This window comes from Branchiostoma floridae, chromosome 8 (genome assembly GCF_000003815.2).
Source record: "Branchiostoma floridae strain S238N-H82 chromosome 8, Bfl_VNyyK, whole genome shotgun sequence".
Taxonomy (NCBI): Eukaryota; Metazoa; Chordata; class Leptocardii; order Amphioxiformes; family Branchiostomatidae; genus Branchiostoma; species Branchiostoma floridae.
In genome coordinates, this window is record NC_049986.1 from 4522715 (window position 1) to 4540944 (window position 18230).

Consider the following 18230-nt stretch of genomic DNA (forward strand, 5'->3'; position numbering starts at 1 on the left):
ACAAAATGCAACAAACGATACTGAATTTAAACAGAACAAAGCTAAGCCTCCACCACTTAACCCTGCCTGTACCATAGATTAAGCAGGCCCAAAAACCAAGCGAATATGACTAGCCCAAAACATTACCAAAGAAACAAAAAGAAACACAGGACAAATCATACACATACCTTTCTCTTATGCCCACACTCTATACAGTTCTCCTCCACATTAGAAAATTGCATCTTCTTCTGTTTAAGTTCAAGTTCAACCATGATTGCCAACAGGGTAAAGGAACTTGTACCGGAACTTAAAACTCAGTACTATACAGCTCTAGAAACACCACAAAGAGTAATAAGCAAACTCCAATTATACCTGACCAACAGATATATAATCTGGCACATTCCCGTCATCTGGCAAACTGTCAGTGCCACTAAGTAACCTGATACATTGAAGGTGGCCCAGGCCAGATGATGGTTCTACACCCAACCATAATCTGTTTTTAAAAACAAGCAGATATTGGGAGGATGCCCCAACCACACTAAAACAGGGTCAACCTATACAATATCAAGTTCAAGCACTAGGAGGCCCAAAATCAAACCTGACCACCAGGACACCACAAACAACTCACGTACCAAATGGCAACACAATGGCACCTTGCGTTCCGGAGATACAGCGCACGCCCCGTGCCCGCACAAAAGGTAACCTAAAATGTCAAGTTCAAGCACCAAGGGCGCCAAAATCAAAATTGAGCATTATTCAGCCACCGCCGACACATGTGCCAAATATCATCGCGCCAGCACCAGCCGTTCAGAAGATATAACTCCGGAAACACCCCTCCCGGACACAAAATTCGACCTGCCGGGTCAAGTTCAAACGCGACAAGGCCCAAAGTCAATCCTAGGCAACAGGCAACAACCCCCCACCCATGCACCAAAAATCGTTGCAATCGCGCGTATCGTTCCGGACACACAGCGCCAAAAGTGCCCCAAAAACACCAAAAATGCCACCTTCAATGTCAAGGTCAAGCGCCAGGAGGCCCAAAATCACAACTGAGTGTCAGGCTACCACCCCCAACCCACGTACCAAAAATCGTTGTGCTCGCACCATCCGTTCACGAGATACAGCGCCCTACATCCCCGGCTACCGAAAAGTTTCCACCAGCATCAAAACCATACCTGCATACATGCAGGTAAATAGCATCGTGAGAAACGACTTACATGATATACATGTATGCCTGGTCCCTCAAATCTTTGTATAAACAATGCTAACTGACTCTGTTGACTTAGACTATGTTCGACTGTAAAAACTTGGTAAAAATGACTATCAACTTTCTGAGTTCTCTATTTCGCTCATTTTCTTGGACCGATGAGCCTCAAAACATGTGAATGCCTCTCGCCGTAGTGCCAGTCTGATCTGTTCATTTTCTAATCGGTCCAAAATCCAGTCCACTGATTTTTTTCAAGTCCGTTTTTTTCTAGATCAGTCTAACAAGAAAAAACGGTTTTGTACACAGTAGCGATTCACACTCCTACTTGTGATCATTTGTATTTGGACAAATTTTGGTATGTAGGAAGACAAAGATCAAGGTTGATTTTGCGCCTTGTGACAGTTTTTCTTGGGTTGGGGTTTTGTGCGCGTTAAAATTTGCGCATTAAAACTTGCGCGTTAAAAACCTGCGCGTTAAAATATGCAAATTAGCTGATTCCCTGGGGATTTGAAAACTTTTTTGCAGTTTTAAACTTAAAAGCTTGAAGAAGATAACACAAAATGAAATTAAGTATCATATTGTTGCATTCTAGAGTACAAATATCCCTTTCCAGGAGTTTTAAAGTGATTTTTAAAGATTAAGTTTTAACGCGCAACAAAGGTTGATATTTGCATGTGAAACAATCTGCTTGAGAAAAGATGAAATGAAGCTTGTAGAATGGAAAGAAGCCTCAAGCAGTTATATCTTATGATATAAAGCCTGACATTAGTAATTTTTCCATGTATTTGTGTCTAATTCAAGTGATTTTGAAATCTTCTGGATATACAAATTAGCCTATTCCCAAGGGACCTAAAAATTAGGGGCTTTTCAAACCAAAACTTCAGGTAACGGAAGTAAAATCATATAATGGGGTCACATTTTTCTGCCTAAGAATTTCTCAATGCACAACTTAATTTTTTAACGCGCGGGTTTTTAACGCGTGCGCAGATTTTTAACGCGCAGAAAACCCGTTCCCGTTTTTCTTGTCCTAATCATGCAACATTCTTCACTACATTTTTTGGTGGCAGAGTGTGTATATGTTTCTACACTTACTGTGAAAAGATCTTATTTACAGCAAGAACAAAAAGAAGACTTTGAACATGAATATTGTATCTACCCTATTGTATTGTACATGTTGGTGTGTGATGCTGTATTACCTGTTGATTCGAGCCCAGTCAGTGTTGGACAGGTCGTGGTACAAACTCTGCTGCTGTTCTGTGTCCAGTTGGTCCCAGTACCTCAGCAGGTGTTCCTGTCCATGTGTCCTCAGGTCTGCACGGAGGAGATCTACATCCATGGTGCTCATGATCGCTGGACAACACATACGGAAATCATACTCATCACACCTACAGAAATCAACTACATGTATAATAATTACATAAGATGATGATTGCCTGTATAATTTCATTACTCTGTTTGTACACAGTCCTGGTTGCCCAGGTAGCAACCTGAATCAAAGCCAACAGGATTTCAGATTGCATCACTGTACTTCATATGGTTTCATCATATCAATTACTTATCTAATATCTTTGTTCTCATTACAAATGTACCTACATTGTACTAGTTTTTTTATCTTCACATCCTACACTGTAACAGGATTTTACGACAAAGCTGAGAAATCAGCAACAGCTCCCACACAGCCAGGCACGGACTCTCAAACATGTCTTGCAAACAATTCTCAAGGATATCGTTGCTAACTGCAACAGAGACTGCCACTCAAGGATTGGCCTCTACAGTCACATCAGGCGCTGTAATCCAACTATAACCTGAACTGACCACATCGTGAATTCCATTGTCTTGTGAGACAGAAGGATGCCAACTGACTGAACAGTTACCTCTAGCAAGAGATGAAACTGGATGGCTCGGAGCCCATGGCAACATTCATGTATTTCAATATACAATGTACTAGTATACACCAAAAAGTAGTTACTCAAGCAACTGGATATGGTTTTGGAAACGGTCAGACGTTTTGGATAGAATCCACTATCCTTTGTCAGTGACAGTGCTTGAGTAACTACTTTTTGGTGTATCTTATTACCTGGATGTCTAACCTACATGGACGAATGTACTAGTATGCTTAAAGGTTGGCAACTAGTGTGGCGTTTATACTAGTAAATATAACATCTACTTGAGTCTGTACTCAGAGAACTCTCAAACATCTGTTGCAAACATTTCTCACAGATAACCTTGTACCAGTGACGGAAGTATCCTTGATGAGTACAATTGCTGTGTACGTGATTGTAGTACGTGATAACATGTGGTTGATAAACAGTCTGTGTTAGTAGACTAAAGGTCACTACATCTAGTACTCCATACTTTTTTCATAAATGATGCGACTGTGAGTATGTCTGAAAGATTTCGCAAAACTACGTATACATTTCTTGTATACGCTAAGCAACAAAAAATCGGAACATGCCCAACCCTATATATCAAATTGTGCATTGCCAAGTCATGGATTCCAATGATGGAGTATCCAGCTATATAAACATGTGTAGGTATCTTACACATTGGAACTGTTTGACTCCTTTGGGTGTAAAACCTTAAGACATTTTAAAATCACTAAGAAATCAACTAAAAATCCCTTGAAGTGGAGAGAACACAGTTTTGTAGTGTAGAATGCAATCATTACTACTTTCCATTTCGTGACTCTTACTTACACCTTGAAGCCTGTTTATCTATTCCCAAGGGACTTACATGTAAGATTTAAACAAAAATTTCAGGAAACAAATCATGTCATGGGGTCACATTTTTCAAGAACTTTGTAGTACACATTTTCCAACAATTCGTTAATCTTTTTTAATGCAAATTTTTCCCGTGCACAAAACCCCAACCCCTATCCCCAAAAAACTTTTCCCTCTGATGACCAGCTCTCTTCTAACCTGGAATCCAGTCTCTTTGTGGCTCTGCCTACTAGTGCCGTAGTTAGTGTAGGCTTTGTACGGGCCAGTGCAGCTCTCTCCTGCCGAGGTAATCGTCCACACCCAGTAGGATTTTCACGCAGTTGGATGATTACCTGGCCTCTGGCAATTAACTCCTACTGGATCAAGTCTAACCGCGTGAAAATCCTACCGAGTGTGAACGATTACCTCAGCGGCTGAGAGCTGCTCTGGCCCCGTAGAGAGCCTACACTCACTACGGTAGGCCATGCCACAAGGAGGCTGGATTCCAGGTTAGCCCTCCTCTTGCTAAAGTTGTACAGTCCCTTAGTGATAGGACATGAGTGATCAAGAATACTGTGATAAAATTTTAATGCTTGATAAGCGACTTCAAAAGTCAATGAGAATTAAGTTACCATAATGATTAACATATCACGAGCTTGGAGACTACTTTTTTTTCCTTTGTTAAATATTTAGTGCATTTTACGATCTACATCTATTGTTTTATCCAAATGATAAACCAACTATTTATTCATGGGCGTGTCTGTTCGCACAATTAGCAGGTGGTAAAGTTTATTACTGGTAAAGTTTGTTGTCTGGGATATTATAAACTGGTGTCTGACAAAGCGTCCACGGTTTAAAACACCTTGTACAGTACGTAGAAAAACGCATAACTTCCTTGAAACGAGGAAGCCCCGCCCGCAGCCACGTCAGCAGGTTCATTGATCACTAGGATATCAGATCACGTTATTCATTGTGTTGTGAAGGAAGGGTACAAAGTCCATGGTCAAACATCCGCCTCTGCTGGCAAGGTTTGGCACGTATCCAGCACCTTCTTGGTAGCCTTTCCCCCCTTTCTTCAACGAAGAGTTCTTTTATTTGAATATATAGCGACGTAAATACACTCTAACTTCCGAAATCGACCAAGTTTAAAATACTGAAAGAAGAATTCTGAATACAATCCGGGCGATGATCGCGTCTAGCGCCCCACCCCTTCCAGCGTCGTTCGCTTCGGTTCTCGCCTAGCTTCAGTTGTTTTTGCCCAAAGTTCGTCCTTACCTGTGATATAACCTGACATATGGTGGGTTGTTGAAGTACGATTACAGATAAAATCGTGTGTAGTCGTAGAAAGAGTTGAGAAACTTACCAGGAAGTGTTCAGGAGTGTGTTCCGATCCGCCTCACCTCACAACTCACACGGACTGTCTCACACCAGCGTTTGTTTAGAAAGGCGACTTCAAGCAGATGTTAGGTGATTCGTCATCTAATCTACGTTAAAGCATTCCCGGCTGTTACAATATCTACAGGACTATGGCTTGCCTTCGCTAAATTCGCTTTCGGTGTTATTCTGTTGTGCCAGTTGTCCTGTATAGCTCTGAGACTGGTCAATAAGTAACTCACCCGACTCCCGCGGCTTTGCTAAATGTAAAAGGCTTCTACACACAAACATACGTACGAGACCACTAAATACGCCTGCGCACTTCACTGAAAGCAAAAAATTCAGTCTTTTTGCGACCAGACCAGGACAACTGGCGAGGTTTTCTCTCAAGAAAAGCGTCTTCGCGGCAGGTATTTCCCATATTGTACGCACTTGTGGTCGAAGAGACTATTCTTCCCCACATATAAGGTGATTTCTCAGGCTCGAACCGCGTATTTTGAGCGTAATACATGTTTCAGTCAAGCAACATGACGAGGTGTTTTTCTGGCCATGGCGTGGTGACTGCATGCTGAACCGCTTCTTACTTACTGTCTCCCTAAATAACACATCCTGCGCCAAGCAAGAGAAGCCCTGCAACAGTCACCTACGGCTAGAAGTTTTCAAATGCTCAAATTATGTAGCTTTGATTTTAAAGTTTGCTGCATTGACACTTCACGGCATGAAAATAGAACCACAAATTTCATACTAAATGCATAGAAGGACCTGTCCTTCATGATAGTTATCATCATCATCATCTTCAATACTCCAGTTATAGTCATACCAATGTGTGTATACAACTATGTACTGTATACGCATAAGTCTAAGAGGACCACCTAGGGAACCAGTAAAATGTGGTATATGTGGGCAGATGGTGTTTGACTGTAAACATGGCAATAAGCCTTCTCACATAAGTCAGAACGCATGTGCGGCGACAGGAATTCTAGGTAATATGTCAAAGGGTAAGCAGTGAGGGTAAGGCACACAAAAAGTAAACAAAACCCGTCTGGATATTGTTATACAAATTGAAACAATGGTCAAGACAAGGACTGTTTACGTTTTGTGGGCCTTACCCTTTGACATATTACCTAGAATTCCTGCCGCTGCACATGTGATAAGGCTTATTGTTTCCAAGTTGAAGTGTTAAAATTAGAAATACAAGGAGAAGTAAGAAATTGATGCTATTGGTTTTATAACAACCTCATATTTTCAATTTAAAGAATAGGTAACTTACAGGTTTTGCTCTGTAATTGTTTGACTCATATTTATGCACAATTAATTTGCTGATGCAGTTCTAAGCTCTGATTGGTTCATGACTATGGAGGTAGAGAGTCATGGCCATCTGTGCAACTAGCACACCTGGTCCGGATGATGATGATGTTGATTGACCCACTGTTCGCTATTGTAGGACACTGGAACTGAAGGTTCCGGGTCGGAGTTCAAATCTGACCGGAGTTGGCGGAAGGGTGGTGTAATAGGCCGGAAGAGCGCTGTTGCATGTCAAAAATGCATGTCTCTGTTATCATCAAACTAAAGAGTAACCCCCATACATGCACATTTGCACTCACTAGTATTTTAATCTATGAATTATCTTTGGTGTCATATGATTATAGGCTTTAACCCATTCTCCTACGCAGAGGGACCATAGTCGTGTCGAAACTCCTTGTGGCCACCTCTGCTATCTGACGCACTCAGTTCAGTTCCTCACTGCCCCGCTTATAAAAATATTAATGAGGTTACCCTTATACATGCGAGACAGCTTTTGAAAACGGACAGCCTATTCTCTGATTGGCTGACAGCTGGTTTGGGGGGGACGTCCACTAGAACTAAGAGTGACGGGTGAGAGAGCAGGGTACATCCCGACAGGCAGTTTGGCTGTTGGATGTGCATGCGTAGGAGGATGGCTTTAACCAAGTGTACCGTCATCATCGTCATCATCTGTGTAAGTGTACCATATCTTATCATTACCATGTTCTGTTGCAGGATAGAAGATGAGTAGTTCAGAAGAAGTGTCCTGGATCTCCTGGTTCTGTGGACTGAGGGGAAATGAGTTCTTCTGCGAGGTGAGATTCTTCCATGTTCACAACCATGTGTTATACAGAATGTACGGTACCTAGCCTCCTTGGCTGTTTGGATCAGAAAAGTTACTGCAGTCATGAACCCAGATGAAGGGGGAACAGTCACGTATATGGGATTGCAGTCTTGAATGTCTTCACACTGCAGCAGCGCCACCTATCTGCAGTATGAAGCAGAACATCTCAGTAATAGTACTACCCTGAAGAAGGTGACGGAAAAAAATGTCAGCTAGGCATTAACTTGTGTTGTGTACAACATTGTTACCTGACAATTTATCACGACTATTTACATTAAATAGTTAATCATGTGTCACTATAAGTATTCATCTCAGATAATAGTACTTCACTTGAGGTGTACAATTTTTGCAAAACTGTTCATTTTCATTTTAGGATTCATAAACTGTTTATCATCATATATTTTGATATGATTTTGATGTACAACTTTGATGTTAGTATTTAACAATGTATTGAAAATTAGATGAAGCATATCTTTATCGTCACAAGTATAAACTTTGGTTGTCCAGGTGGATGAAGACTACATCCAGGACAAGTTCAACTTGACAGGACTAAACGAGCAGGTGCCACACTACAGACAGGCTCTGGATATGATTCTAGATCTGGAACCAGGTATGTTTTTATGTTTCTGTGTTTCAATCATGCATAAATGTGCATCAATCATTGCAGATACAGCATTGTGTATTTGAGATAAGACCTAGCCTGGTACTGTAAATGCAGAAACTTTCGCGGTGGTTTAATGTTCGCAGTTTTCGCTGTCACCCACTTCACTGCAAACTAAAAACCACCGCGAACATTTTTCCATGTCAGTTAGAGACTACAGTGCATGGTGCTACCGCGAACTTAAAACCATCGCAAAAGTCCTTTTTCCAGCTACCGCAAAATTAAATGCATTCACAGTAATACATTTGGCATTCGTTTTCTGCTAATGAGGCACTCAGCTGGTTTTCCAATGTGATTTTAATGAGTAGGATTTAGCCTTGCTACAGATTGGACACAGCTCAGTTTAAATGAAAAGCAAGCCTATGGCTACATGTGTAATCAATGTGTATTTCCCTATTCATGTTGCCAGATTAATAACAAATTTTCGACATTATCTACATTGTATGATGTTATTTTGATTAATAGAAATATCTGAAAATGTATTTTGTAAGTATGTTACTGTTGATGTGTTGACTGGTGATGTGTTTTATAACTATGTTCATGTTTTATAGAACAATATTAATGCTAACACTTCCAACACTGAATTAAACTATGGAGACTTACCCCTCTAAATCTCTGTCAACCATGTTCAAAGAATGACCCTTCTATCTCCAGCAGTGATGTCAGGAACACGCCACTTTTGCAGGAGGGTGTCATAAGTATCAGAAAGTCTATGTCGCCCCCCGTTTCTGTTGAGGGTGGGTTGGTGAGCTCTAATGTGCACTGCCTCCTTCACTCCTCACGCGAAAAAATCCTGTTCTGAAAAGTAGAGTCCTAGTAAAGTGTTAGCATTGTTCTATAATGTATTGTACCAACACGGATGAACTTTCATGCTAAGATGTTGATGTTTTGATTGGTGTATTTTGTAGATGATGAGCTGGAGGATAACCCTAACCAGAGTGATCTGATCGAGCAGGCAGCAGAGATGCTGTATGGTCTCATCCACGCACGCTACATCCTCACCAATCGTGGCATCGCTCAAATGGTACATAGCTTTCTATTAGTCTTACGCTACATCCTCACCAATCGTGGCATCGCTCAAATGGTACATAGCTTTCTATTAGTCTTACGCTACATCCTCACCAATCGTGGCATCGCTCAAATGGAACATAGCTTTCTATTAGTCTTACGCTACATCCTCACCAATCGTGGCATCGCGCAAATGGTACATAGCTTTCTACTTGTCTTACGCAGTGTGGGTGTGGTTTAGGGTGTATGCATAAACTGTAGAATGAACTCTACAGTCTGAAGCAAATATATAGTATAGGCTTCCACATGCAAGGGTTCTTCCAGCAGGGATCACTGTGGGGTTGGAAGTGGATGCCATGAAAGGGAAAGGAAGACAGCTTTGTATGGAGATCTCTTCTATTGTGCAAAAAGTGACTGAATTTTTCTTCTTCAAATACAAAACTTTTGAAAAGATACAATTTGTCCAGCCATCATGTCTCACTTTGTGTGTCTCTTGATTGATTTTGCTTAACGGAAACGCTGTATCTGGAAGTATTTTGACATCTGTTTAAAAACAATGGGGTTGTGTGAGGTGGAGTCGCATGGCATAATGGCAGAGCCCTAAACCCAGAGGTCCTTGGTCTGAACCTACTGATATTATATACATGTATATAGATCACCAATGTTGTGCCCTTAGAAAGCCATTTAGTATGACTCTACTCACTTTGCTGACAGGTGAAAATAAGTAGATATCTTTGGTTCAAGACGTCCCTTGGATGGAACATTGAATGGGGGTCTTGTGTTTGTGGAGAAACACACCTGAAACAATTAAGAATCCCGCCATGTATACGATTAATGGTGGCTTTACTGACAAGAGCACTTGTGCGGTTGCATTTCAACATGTAAGTTAGTGTCCTCTATAACTATACTTTTACCCCATGTAGTTGGAGAAATACCAGCAGGGAGACTTTGGCCACTGCAGTCGTGTGTACTGTGAGAACCAGCCTATGCTGCCTATTGGTGAGAAATTGTTGATGTCTTTTTACAATATACAAGCTAAAGTAAGATATAATGTGTTGTGTACTACCCGTACCGTTAGTAAATTTATCATCTAATTGTTTGTCCTTATGGGCCTTGGTGCCTGACAATAAACTATTGATTGATTGGTAGACTAAGTTTGTACAATGTAGGTACTGGAGCTTTTCTACATGTTGTCCTCTATGGGACATATGCCTCAGAATGGAATCCTCCAGCCTTTTAAGTCTAATGACTCTGACATATTATGGCTGTTACAAAGTCTGTGGTGGGAGATTACTTGGTCGTTTTTTCTGTACAGGCCTGTCAGATGTACCGGGGGAGGCCATGGTGAAACTGTACTGTCCAAAGTGCCAGGATGTCTACACACCTAAGTCCTCCAGACATCATCATATCCTTTCATATGATACCACGATATACCACAACTTCAATGGTGGGCCAGCAAAGTCTAGACTTAAACCTAATTGAGAATCTCTGTTGCGGCACGAATACCTCAGAACATAGGTGGGCTGGAGACCTTTGTCCAGAAAGAATGGCCCAAAAGTCCCATTGTTCTGTTGGCAGCAGGTTATTGCAGCTAAGAGGTGCTGCATGAAGTACTGAAGGCGGAACATCCTTTATGTTTGAAATTTACAATTTTGGATGGACTATGAAATGATTGACATTTGCTCTGGAATTTTATAGTAATAAACAACCTTTATATGTATCTGCACACCACTTACATGATTTAGCAGCAGTCTGTAGTTGCAATATTCCTCATTTTGCCAAAATAGCCCAAATGTGAGGGAGACGAGGTGTGAATAATTCTGCATGCAACTGTATATATCTTACTATGATACCTTAACCACATAATCACATATAGATGGAGCTTACTTTGGCACCAGCTTCCCCCACATGTTGTTCATGGTGCATCCTGAGTAAACATGTGTGTATGGGGTGAAAAGGTGACCTTTGACACCTGTTTTGCCATACCGTCCATTGTATCGTATATGGAGAATCCTAATAAATAAATAAATAAACAATGAAAAATCTGCCTATGTTTAACTCTATTGTCTATTCTCTTTCAGATTGTATGGCTTCAAGATCCATCCATTGGCCTATCAGATACAAGCTCAAGCTTCCAACAACTTCAAGAGTCCTGTGAAAACACTTCGATGAATGTTGCACATAGGAGACGGTCCTATAGTACGAATGGCTCTTGCACTAGCTGGGATCTCAGCCTGACACAGCTAGCCTGTAGCCATTCTTCCTGCTCAGTATCTTCTTTCACATAACTTAGACAGTCACATTACTGTATCTCTATTTTCCTTGTACAGCTTTATCATTCTTTAAAAGTTTGTACAGAAGCATGGTAAATATACACGTGTCACCTCGTGCATGCCTGTTTTTCATGGTACCCATTCAGACCTATGATATAAAGCTGGAATGTAAAGTTATGTACTCCTAGTAGTCTTATTTAATGTTTACTAATGAGTGTGGTGTTGAATAGATTTTGTACTTTGGTGGCTACATCCCACTCATCTCATATTCTTATCATAGCCACTTTGCTTTTGGATGTTAGACAGAGATGTCAATTTATAGGCCACACCATTTCAATTGCTTGGATTTGCCACATTTGTTTTTCTGATATAAAGAAGTGAATAAAAAAAGGCTACTACTTTGATACCAACTGTTAAAGTTCTTAACTTAGCCCCTGCAGTGTTTAGTTATACATTTGTCAAAAGGTAAAATTGCCACCTCTGTTTTATTTATTTCCTGTAAAAGTAAAATATTTAGGAAATGACATCATTGTGACCCTACTAGGATAGGGAGCTTCATTGTTTTTCATAATTTGTTTCCTGTCTATAGTATAATTTCCGTGCAACTTCAAAGGGAGGCTGTATGGGTTAACCAATTCTGATTCAGGACAACTGAAAAAGACAAGAAGTATATAGAGGTGCATTAACTGCATTGGAAATTTGGCCCCATGAAATCTCTGGACGTTTATGATATGATCTTTGTAGAAAAATGATAAACAAGGATTCCCCAAAAGGGGAATGATGACCTTGTGTTTGTATAACAGTCACTTCAATTTAGAATTTTACATTGTTGTTTTTGAAAGAAAGAAAAAACTACCGGTAGTTCTAGAGGTGCATGTTGACTGTATATGTACAATGTAGTATAGAATGAGTCAAATATACATTATGTTGTTGGGGAATCCTTCAATAATGCTATTTGCCGGCTTTAATTTTCACACATAATAAAATTGTAACTGGCATCCAAGATTTAATGATATTGTCTTAGATTTGTTCTTGTTAAGGAGCCACATGTCTGATGACACTTTCTGGAAAATTACGGTCTTGTTTTCTCAACATACAGATGGCACTAGAGCTGGGTGCAAAAACCAATGGAAAGATTCACAGTACTACTTCAGGCACATGTACTTGTAAATACATGCTTTCATTGCGGAGGGAGCAGTGAATAATGCAGAGACTTTTTGCAACACACGACATGTGCATGTTAGTGCTATTTGACAGGTCATGCAAGATAAAATGTTGTGACCCTAGTAAAACTTTATTACATTTTTTAAGTACAAAACTATAATGACTACACTGCAAAAGGTAGGTGAAATATGGATGCCTAAAAGTTGTATGGTTACGGTTGAAATAGTACCATGTGATGAATATAAATGGCAGTAGTGAGACAAAACATTGTGTTTTATTGACTTGACTTTCTTAGATTTTCAATGTTTTTTGCCTGAAGCCCACCGAAGCATAAATGGTACGTGTTACTGATTAGAGGAATCAGTTTAGAAAGAAATAGAATGATGTAATGCTAACTAATAACTACATGTAAAGTACTACAAGTTCAATTATATTAACATTTACAACAAATGTGCAACGTTAATTGATTGTGTAGACTAGAGTTCCATGACCTCATACCTTTGAAATAATGTTAAGCTTTTTGAGTAATGTATCATGTTTCTCATTGATTACCTCGATCAAGGTACCAATTTGCATTTATCAGTTCATCTTCTCTACTGAAATGGAATTATAGCATATATTCTGTCTCATTAATTATGCAAATTAGATCTTTATTTCTGTAATTGATATTCTGCTTTCTCAGTTTCATAAGTTGTGTTTGTGAGCCACATCATGGACCGTAGCAGAGTTGTAAACTTTCCTTATCTATTATGCAAATTAACTCCTAGTTTGCATAATTAATTTCAATTAAAAATGTCAATAATCACTCAAGCTATCTACATACCCAAAAATAACAATCCATCAACCCCCGGGATATGAAATGGTGGGAAAACGACAGCGGCACTTAGCAGCGTTTCTGGCGGACCATTACCATCACATTTACGGGCTTCGTCCTTGGTGACAACAGTACTTTTGCTGACAGTATACTGTAAATTTGCATCTACAATCCCTTGTAAAAGAAATTTATCCATCGCTATTTGGTTTAATTATAAAGGGATTTCGTCTAGAGCGAATAATTGACCAGAAATGAAAAAAAATCTCCATTTTGCCTATTTTTGACCCAAAAAAGTTATGATGAAGTATCATACAAAATGGCGATGGACAAACAATCTACTCGAGGTAATGTGTCGTTGTTTGAAATATGAGAGTCCAGAACGTTGTCTCCACCGAGGACAGGACACATTAAAAAGACCTAATGTTTAAAAACCAAAATGTGTGTTTTTAACCAAAAAAATCCACCATATCAACACAACATGCCCGGTGCTCTATTTCATTCAATGACTACTAGTACCTTGTGAAATTTCATTGCAATACGACCCTGCTATCAAATTTAACAAGCATATACCCATTTTACTATGTCTACTGCAGTGTCACATGCCGTAATTGACCATAGCCGAATTTGTGCTGATTTTGGCTGGTTTGTGGCGCTAATGTGTCCAGTGGGATACCTGCTTTACCCTTTAAGCAATACCACCGCACAAAAACGACTATCAAGTTCCTGGCAGACTTCTTTATTCAAATCTCAATACATTGTATCTAAAAGTGGAGATCATTATTGCATAATACTCAGTCTGCTATACATTTTGTATATCCAGTTACAGGCCAGGATGTTATTTTTAGAGAAAACAAAACACACATAAGTGTGCATGCACATACACACAATACACACAAACTAGCTACATACATGTTGACACTTTACACCATAGACATTCTGTATATACAGTCATGCATCTGCTTCATTTCATATAAACTAGGCACGATAAACTTGATCATACGATCAGTTGATCATATCTCAGATTTCCTATATGTATTTGAAAGTTTATTTATTGCCTTTTACAATGATATCCCGTTTGATACCTTTAAGTTAGTTCATGGCTGGAACATCAACTTAAGGCTAGTTACTGTAGGTGTAAAAAAAAAGTGCCAAAAAATTTCTCTTTATTATGTGTCCTTTGTTTTGTAGTAATTAGCATTTATTATGTGTTCTATCACTAGAAACCATGACAGGGCTCGAAATACCACCTGCATATGCAGGTTAGTGCAGGTAAAATTGGATCTGCGAGGTATTTCTGATGTCTACCTGCACTTAACCTGCACTGGTCCATGTAAGTTGGTTTTATGCATAAATGTCATTTGGTGTAGGTATATGTGGATTGTTATCAGTTGCATTGAATGTTACCACCTGTAAAGTATAGAAGAAAAAATAGCAATGATTCCTGAACAATTTTAGTATGATCCATACTTCCTAAATTCAGAGTGGTGCAGGTGAAATTTGTCTGGTGCAGGCAATTTTTAGTGTTACCTGAATCAGTGCAGGTATGCAGAAAAAAAGTATTTCGGGCTCTGCATGTGCATGTGAAATACTGTTCCTTTAAAATAGTACCTCAATGTTATGAGAACGCTTTTGTGAGAGGGTAATACTAAAAAGTGCTGAAATTACCCTTTAGCTACCAATGTCAGACTGTTGGTAGGGAAATTTTGGAAATTTGTTTTGTGACTCACTTGCACAGTCAGCTATGGTGTTTGACTTTGGGATCAAGACAAGTATGGTATAATTGTAAAGGGTAATAAATATGCTTTCCAGTGATCTATACTGGATACTATTCAATTGATAAGTAATAATTAAATGAAGATATGATTGATCTAATTTGGGGTTCCAAACTTTTGAGTTATATATCAACAATCAACAACTGTCAGACTGGAGAAGTACAATAAACTGCTCAACCAGTTTCTGACAGGTCCTTTATACAGGTGTTTGTAAGCTATACATTCCTAATGTAATACATACATTATGTATACCATATATATATATACCAGATGGCATCACTTTATATGCACTGTGAATAGAAAATCTAAGTCTCAGGACTATCAATAATGGCCAATTAGTAAACTTGAAAGATGTTGGCCTTAAATCTAAAAGTAGAAAAGGCTGTGCATTAATTACAAATCAGACAAAGTTGAGATTGAAATGTCATCTACCCTGTTATTCTACAGAGACCAGGATAACCCTCTGTACGATGTCACCCCTGCACAGCGGACACTGCTCCATGTTACCCTCATTCTACAGAGACCAGGATAACCCTCTGTACGATGTCACCTCTGCACAGCGGACACTGCTCCATGTTACCCCGTTATTCTACAGAGACCAGGATAACCCTCTGTACGATGTCACCTCTGCACAGCGGACACTGCTCCATGTTACCCCGTTATTTTACAGAGACCAGGATAACCCTCTGTACGATGTCACCCCTGCACAGCGGACACTGCTCCATGTTACCCTGTTATTCTACAGAGACCAGGATAACCCTCTGTACGATGTCACCCCTGCACAGCGGACACTGCTCCATGTTACCCTGTTATTCTACAGAGACAAGGATAACCCTCTGTACGATGTCACCCCTGCATAGCGGACACTGCAGAGAGTTACCCTGTTATTCTACAGAGACAAGGATAACCCTCTGTACGATGTCACCTCTGCACAGCGGACACTGCAGAGAGTTACCCTGTTATTCTACAGAGACCAGGAAAACCCTCTGTACGATGTCACCCCTGCATAGCGGACACTGCAGAGAGTTACCCTGTTATTCTACAGAGACCAGGATAACCCTCTGTATGATGTCACCCCTGCACAGCGGACACTGCTCCATGTTACCCTGTTATTCTACAGAGACAAGGATAACCCTCTGTACGATGTCACCTCTGCACAGCGGACACTGCAGAGAGTTACCCTGTTATTCTACAGAGACCAGGAAAACCCTCTGTACGATGTCACCCCTGCATAGCGGACACTGCAGAGAGTTACCCTGTTATTCTACAGAGACCAGGATAACCCTCTGTATGATGTCACCCCTGCACAGCGGACACTGCTCCATGTTACCCTCATTCTACAGAGACAAGGATAACCCTCTGGGCGATGTCACCCCTGCACAGCTGACACTGCTCCATGTTACCCTGTTATTCTACAGAGACCAGGATAACCCTCTGTACGATGTCACCCCTGCACAGCGGACACTGCTCCATGTTACCTGCACACCCAGCACAGCAGCACACATGGCCACAGTTCAGGAACAACACAGATGACTGGAAAACACAACAGTGATTTTAACAGTAATGTTATACATATGAGCAAAAAGAATGACAGTATAGGAAATGGCTACATATTTCAAAGACATGTGATTCCAAATCAGACATTTATTAGAATGTAAATAAAACAGAAGGACCTTCTGATGTGCATTATTCCAGGATGGTCAGTCATAGTCATTCAGTCATTTTTAAATAGATACTACATATTTCTGTACAACAGAGGAATTAAAGGGATGCCAACATACGTTTTGCTCCATACACACAACACACTCTGTGATGACCCTGGCTAAGGTGTCTCTGGCAGGTGCAGTGGGAACAGCTGCAGGTGCTGTAGGAGGGACCTCTGCTGTTGGTTCAGGTACAGGTGCAGATGCTTCAGGCCTATCCTGTTTGTCAGGGACCTTTTTCTTCCCTTCGAATTCCTCTTGCCATTTCTTTGCTGCCGACACTATCTCCTGTCGTAGTCCAAACTCATGCATGCCGATCTGGTGGGACAAGTCAATGGTTGGTCAATGTATGGATACTTGGGTCTGTGGTTCAGTACTGGTACTACATGCATTTTCATTTGCAAGGGAAGTCTTGCTTCCAAAAATTGACCCCTTAACTACATACATGTACATAACACCAAACAAGTCTTTTAGCCAGCCTGAATCTTTTTTCCATCTTCTCAATCTTGTTTCACGGAAAGATGTGTCAAGCGGGAGTATGTTGTACAAAATGGGCACAGATAGAAAACCTCAAGATTGGCAAAACAAAGGACACAAAACAAACATGGCTCCAATATCAAAATTGTTTTACTGTCCATGCCCCGTCACTTTTATACATATTTGTATTAACCATGGTCCGCAACCTGCCTCATATAGAATCCATTCAAACTGCCAAAAGGCTTACTTAGAGCGGTGTTATTTTGGGACACTGCAGGGGATACTGACACTACAGGGGGTAAGGAGACTACAGGTATGCCCACTATAAGGGGTTACCGGGACTACAGGGGGTACAGACACAACTAGGGGTACGGAAACTAATGGGGGCACAGATAGAGACGGGTATGAACACTAGGGGGTATGGACAGTACAGGGGGTATGGACAATATAGGGGGTACAGACACGACAGAGGGTACATATACAGCTCAAACAAGATCAAGTATGTACCTGTTGAAGGTCCTGGTTACTCATCTGACTCAGTTGTTCCATGGTGAAGATGTGATGACGGGCAAACACAGGGATGTAGTCCTCTGCCCCAACACCGTTCATCAGCTTTAGAACATCAATGTCAACTTGAGCCTCCTGATACATGCAACACAGAGAGACAGGAAATTTGCCATCAGTGCTATGCTACTTAAGGACCCAGTACACTTCTTAAATTGACAAATAGTATTATGCAGCACCCGATTAATCTCCAAGCAGATCTTATGGTGGCATAAAGCTAAGGGCACAACCCGCCTTACGTGTAACTGCGTGCTGTCTACATGCAAAAAAGTACCACTTCCGTATGGAATCCTACGGAATCCAACGGATTTGGGAGCACACAGACAAGCTGCAGCACTTTACGTGCATGCACAACTTTCTCTGCATTCGGGCTGCAGATTCACCCCCGTACGAGCCAGTATGGGTAA

The 18230-nt window shown here is 40.6% G+C and overlaps 2 protein-coding genes across 2 annotated transcripts in view; one reads left to right on the plus strand and one right to left on the minus strand.

Annotated features, from left to right (window-relative positions):
* Positions 1–5495: 5495 nt before the first annotated feature.
* LOC118420935 (casein kinase II subunit beta-like) lies at positions 5496–12741 on the plus strand. The gene is given in 8 exon segments (XM_035828028.1): positions 5496–5669; positions 7279–7358; positions 7895–7997; positions 8957–9072; positions 9980–10055; positions 10372–10461; positions 10927–11050; positions 11138–12741. Coding segments are annotated over 7 exon segments (672 nt in total). The 5' UTR covers positions 5496–5669; positions 7279–7286; the 3' UTR covers positions 11229–12741.
* Positions 12142–18230, minus strand: part of LOC118420931 (E3 ubiquitin-protein ligase LRSAM1-like) — a 28607-nt gene continuing 22518 nt past the window's right edge. The window contains exons 24-27 of the mRNA XM_035828022.1: positions 17767–17901; positions 16861–17100; positions 16553–16612; positions 12142–15879 (exon numbers count right to left, since the gene is read on the minus strand). Of these exons, the coding sequence (XP_035683915.1) occupies positions 15814–15879; positions 16553–16612; positions 16861–17100; positions 17767–17901 (501 nt within the window). The 3' untranslated portion in view covers positions 12142–15813. The remainder of the gene's footprint in view (positions 15880–16552; positions 16613–16860; positions 17101–17766; positions 17902–18230) is intronic.